This window comes from Oncorhynchus clarkii, chromosome 16 (assembly GCF_045791955.1).
Source record: "Oncorhynchus clarkii lewisi isolate Uvic-CL-2024 chromosome 16, UVic_Ocla_1.0, whole genome shotgun sequence".
In the NCBI taxonomy this organism is placed as follows: domain Eukaryota; kingdom Metazoa; phylum Chordata; class Actinopteri; order Salmoniformes; family Salmonidae; genus Oncorhynchus; species Oncorhynchus clarkii.
Window position 1 is genome coordinate 19,991,277 of NC_092162.1, and position 5,873 is coordinate 19,997,149.

Here is a 5,873-nt window from a genome sequence, read left to right on the forward strand (position 1 = left end):
TTGTAAACTACCTGACTCGCCTATACTTCTTAAAGTATTGTAAACTACCTGACTCACCTATACTTCTTAAAGTATTGTAAACTACCTGACTCGCCTATACTTCTTAAAGTATTGTGAACTACCTGACTTGCCTATACTTCTTAAAGTATTGTGAACTACCTGACTTGCCTATACTTCTTAAAGTATTGTAAACTACCTGACTCGCCTATACTTCTTAAAGTATTGTAAACTACCTGACTCGCCTATACTTCTTAAAGTATTGTAAACTACCTGACTTGCCTATACTTCTTAAAGTATTGTGAACTTTGTTTTCTGAATATGCAAGCTTTGAAATATGTAATTATTATTATAGCTCTACAGGATAGGGGCATGACAGTCATAAGAAAAATGCTGAATAACAATTGTGTTTTCTTAACAGTGTTCTTATCATTAGGCTGCACTGTCTGCAAAAGTTCATTGTTAATAAGTTAATAAGTTCTTGATTGCCTATGCCTGTCATAATTATTGATAAAAAATTCTAATTAATAACAGAGAATAATGTATAATTATGTTACTTATTATTACTAATTCCATCATTCTAACAACAATCACCATCATTAATAAATAATTGTAAATTTTCTTACATCTAACAATCACAACACACCTTACATCAGAAACACGAGCAAAACACCCAAATATGGCACTATTATGCAATGATTGCGAGGTGTTACAAATGGCTGTAGATCCTGCACAGATTCAAGTGAGGGTATGTTTACAGTAGCCATAGGTCAATTAATTTACAAACCCTACAGTTGGCGCATATGACTACTGATTCATTATGGTCTTCAAATAATCAAAGAATAATGCGATGGATTCTGTTGACCCAGCAGGCCGTCCGTCCATTGTTAAAGACGTCCCTCTGTCGGTGAAAGGAGGGAGTGGCCTTGTAGCGCAAGAAGTGCGTTTGGGTGCTGTTTTCAGCACCAAACCCTAGGCACAACCCCCGACGGAAGAACTACCCTTCTTCTGACACTTTTGAGTGTTCTGTGACCATAAGAAAATTGACAAATATCGATTAAGGAGGCCATGAACGTCCGAAAGAGGTCGACCACTGTTGGCACTCGTCAGCGTGAATACGAATTTTCACTACAAACCTAACGACAGTGCGCGCGCATTCATTCGTTCATTTAGCGCGCTCCCTAATTCACTCATTCACCCACTAACCCACACATACTGTCGCACACGCATTTATAGGCTACTCATCTGAGAGAGGGAGGAGGGAGAAGAGAAAGGGTCAGAGCGAGGAAGGAGAGAGAGAGCATACAGCAAAACTGTATAGTCGTGGTCCGTCTTTGTGCAGTCTATTCCATAAGAATTTGAATACATTTTTCATACGATTTTGAATACATACGCTATGATGACTAGTAGGCTATTGGCATAACTAGGTATCCTACGACTTGAATAATGGTCAAAATTGGAAACACCACCTGCTACAATTAGCCTAAACCTGCTTGACAGTGTTATGTCACGTTATGGACCAACTGCAAAGTATGACATAAAAAGTTGTGATTCGAATATATATATATATTAGGAAAAATAACACGTCACAATTACTTTATTGCAAACAGTCATAAATGCCTAATATCAGAAAATGAATTAAAAAGTAATATGACTTTTACTAAGGGATCCAAGATGGCGTTTGAGCTACAGGGCAAAAATATCAGATGAAAATCTGAAATAAAAACAAACAATTGCAATGTTTCCTGTTGTAACAAATGTAGCCTGTATCACTGCGCATTAAACATTTATAGCAGTGGGAAATATGTGTTGATTCACGCGTAGTCATGTTGTTCAGTCGACGCTCCTATAGACTACCAGCCACTGAACAAAAGAATGTCATCAATGCGCCCTATGTTAAATGATAGGTTTAGTTTTGTGTAGATAGTTGTCACTCACACTTGAGCGAATACCACGTCAAATATCAGATAATCATGTTTCTTTGATGAAAATGTTGACAGATTCCGTGAATTATTATCAGAGAAGCAGATCTTTGGAGGTGTTGGCAACTTTCCTGACAATGGAGCACAGTCGCAAGAAGCATAGTGCCAGTTTGTTTATTCCCAATTCTGCCTTAAAACATCAAAGAAATTAAACGTAACCATTCCACTAAAGCCTATATAAATCTATATTAACAGCAGATGCTTTACCCATACATCAGATATTCTGTCATTTATTTATAGGAGGTTAAACAGTAAATAATCTCGACCACGTCACTCAAAGTCAATGGCCGGGCTGTGTTAGTTCGAAAATTATATCGGTGTATTAAAAGCAAAAACGAGCTGTTGCACGGGTCAAACCATGTGCATTCGTTAAAGTATTGATTCATTTTCATTATGCATTCGTCATTTGTATCGTCGGTTCTGTCTGTTTGGGTCAATTTAATAGGAATTATTCAATATTGATAACAACGCGCAGTGCTTCGGGAAGGTTTTCATGAAATAAAAGTTTATCGGTCAGCGAATTCTATAAAAATATGAATATGCCCGTAAAGCCCAAAGTGTCTACTTTCAAGCCAGTCGATTTTGTAGACATATGCAATTCAATACTTTTTAAATTTAGCAAGAGTTCGAGGATGAAGAAACACAAACGGGACTACGTGAGTTCCATGGAGCCTGCTGGATCAGCTGCTGGCGGTTGGTGTTCTCAATCACGTCCGCGCGTCCGCTTCATAAAGTCAGAGGAACGTTTGTAGAATAAGATGCCTTAATAGAAAATCAGCTGTGACGCGCCATCGTGTGTGGCAAATTTACATCAACTTTTTGTATTATAAAGCTCTGCGTTATAGCTAACCCGGACCTTTCCAGGACTATTACAAGTTAGGAAATATTTATTTAGCAGCTTTTGACGTTTTGTGACAGACGGGAATACTTTAACTGAACCCGCATATTCTCACAGAATTCAACAACTCTCACGAGTCAACTATGGCAGAGACGGCGGCAGCTCCAGCCCCAAAGGCAAAAAAGGCGAAGGCACCCAAGAAACCTGCTTCACACCCGAAATACTCGGATATGATTAAGGCAGCCGTCCATGCAGATAAAAGCCGTGGAGGTGCGTCCAGACAATCTGTCCAGAAGTACATCAAAAGCCACTACAAGGTGGGGGACAATGCCGATTCTCAGATTAAGCTGTCTCTGAAGAGGATGGTGAGTGAAGGGGTCCTGCGCCACACCAAAGGCATCGGAGCGTCAGGCTCCTTCAAACTGGCGAAAGCAGAGGACACCAAAAAGGCACCTAAAGTTAAAACCGTTGTGAAAGCAAAGAAGTCGCCTGTTAAAGCCGCCAAGCCCAAGAAGGTTGCAAAGCCCAAGAAGGTGGCCAAATCACCAGTAAAAGCTAAGAAAGCAAAAGTGGCAGTGAAGAAAGTGAAAAAGTCCCCGAAGAAAGCGGCACCAAAGCCCAAGAAAGTAGCAAAGAAAACCAAGGTGGCCAAGCCAGCCAAGGCAACGAAACCCAAGAAGGCCAAAGCTGCGAAACCCAAACCCAAGGCCGCAGCCAAGAAAGCCGCAAAGAAGAAGTAAATTGACATTTCAGAGAGACTTATTATAATAAAAGTCACTGTAAATACTTTGAGGAAATGTTTTTCGTATATGTAATATTATTTTTGTATGGTCTCATGGGAACTTATACGTTTTTACCTATTGTTTTCCACTCCATTGATGCTGTAAAAGAGGGTCTGGAATTAAAGTGTTGGTGTGTGACAGCATTCATTGTTGGGCTACTATGTACGCTATTAATCCTCTGTGATCTTTGGAAACCTGTAGCATATGGACCTGTTAGAAAATATATGTGACACTAATCTGGAATTATTATTGTTTAGGCTATTGGAACAAGTGAATAGTTATTGTTCTCTTTGCACGAGGTCATTCCGAAAACACACGTTTCAATAGCGAGCATTGTTAAACTATACAATGTATAGAACTGTGTAGGCAATGGACGTCAGCAAGATTTTCAAGTGATGCGTAATGGCTCCAAATGCGGACTCTATGCTACTACTTTGTAAAAAAACATGTTCAATTGATTAATGCTACTACTTTGAAAACCAACCATGTTCAATTAATTCAGTCTATTTGTAATACACTGCGGACTATGTATTGCATTACTTTTGAAACTGTTTATAATACAATAAACTTTTCTCATTGAAATATGTGTCACAACTTCACGCGCATTTTAAGCATGCGTAGGCGTACATGTCTAAACGACCGTTCGCAACACTTATTTGAATACATTGCACATATTACGTAATCGAGGGGCGATTGAGGAATGAAACAATTATTAACAAAATTCTAAGCATATAAAACGAGTCAAAAGGAGAGCTTCCTTGACATCTGCAACCAGCTGAAACTGTTCGACTCGTATGAAGTTATGCGCCCCGGTATCCAAATTGGTAACATAATGAATACACGTTTTATGTGATTTATACGGTTTGACTGAAACTATTAGCTACCGTTGACCTAAAAATGCCATATTTGACAGAATTACCTAGAACTGGAGTCATAGAAAGCCCACTTCAAGGCTTTTTATTTTATTGACCAGATGTAGGCCTACGCTACAGTTAGAACATCACGTCTTAAGACAAAAACAGACATTAACCAACACTACAACCATACATAACACTACCTACACAAACTGACGAAGCTATTACAGTTTTAGAACATGTGCCAATCAATTACCAACAATGGCGGAGTATTAAAAAAAACTGTGTTGTTAAATAAACTAGCCTTGTAATTTATGTTCTCAAGGTACACCTTTAAAGAAAGTACATTTGACAAATCCTGAACCAAGCCCATAAACCCGATCTAAAGGTCAGGAACTGAGTCAAGCTAAAGAAGCATCCTTCGCTAATTTCCTTGTATCATGTCTCTGTAATGTAGGCCTAAACTATAGGTGAAGCAACATTATTTGTTGAGCTGTTTTAAGCCATCGCTTTTTTTCCTGTCCTGCTGTACAGTGCAGATGGGATTTAGACAAGGAAAGGATGCAACCCCTAAAGAAAACAGTTTTTTTTCTACCTGGAGTTAACTCGACACTTCCATCTCCTGGTCGCTCTCCATATTTTCATGCGGTTTTCAGTGCAGTTAAAATGTTTCTAAAAGGACAAGAATATTCAAACGTTCATTTCTTCAAAGTAGTTTAGCATTTATTTTCTATTACTTTTGAACTTTAAATATCAATATTTCAGTTATTCAGCCATGCAACTTACTGCTTGTAAAAAAGGAAAAACTCGTGGTTGGCCTGGTAGGCCTATCCTACCATTTCAACTTCACAGCTGCCTGTGCCCAAGGTAGCCTAAGTGAACAGCTATTTTGCGTTCAGTAGTTCTTCATGGCAAATATGCACTGGAGTCGAGACAGGAGTTCATTCCAAATATAAAATGTGTTTTAAAAGGTTGCCGTTTTTGAATTTGTGAAAGTTTTTGGTCACAATATAGTGACATGCCCATATAGTATTCCAAACCGCAAAGTTGCCTAATTAAATTCAGAGGATGACAACTGCTCACGTGCAAAATAGTTCGAAAAAAATAGGTGAATAAGCAGAGGGCACCGCAGAAACATTTTTTTAAAGAGTTCTGATAGCATAACCAGTCACACCATTCTGTTAGGCTATACCTTTTACCATATTATGCATTTATGTAAAACCTGTATAATTTTATGTGAAGTTTTGCAGAACATCTATTTGATATTTAGCCATTTGCTTTTGGGCCCTCACATTAAACACACATTGAACCAGTGCACACTAGTGGTGTGTTTTAATGGATTCAAAGGGAAGCCAGGCTTCCCAAAGAAAGTGACAAATAAATAACAACATAATTCATCTTTTGTCTCTCTGTGTTTCAT

The 5,873-nt window shown here is 38.5% G+C and overlaps 1 protein-coding gene across 1 annotated transcript; it reads left to right on the forward strand.

The window, feature by feature from the left end:
- Window positions 1-2,738: 2,738 nt before the first annotated feature.
- On the forward strand, window positions 2,739-4,181 carry LOC139368155 (H1.0 linker histone). The gene has a single exon (XM_071106754.1). It carries the CDS (start codon window positions 2,961-2,963, stop codon window positions 3,555-3,557), a length of 597 nt encoding a protein of 198 aa, XP_070962855.1. The 5' UTR covers window positions 2,739-2,960; the 3' UTR covers window positions 3,558-4,181.
- Window positions 4,182-5,873: the final 1,692 nt, after the last annotated feature.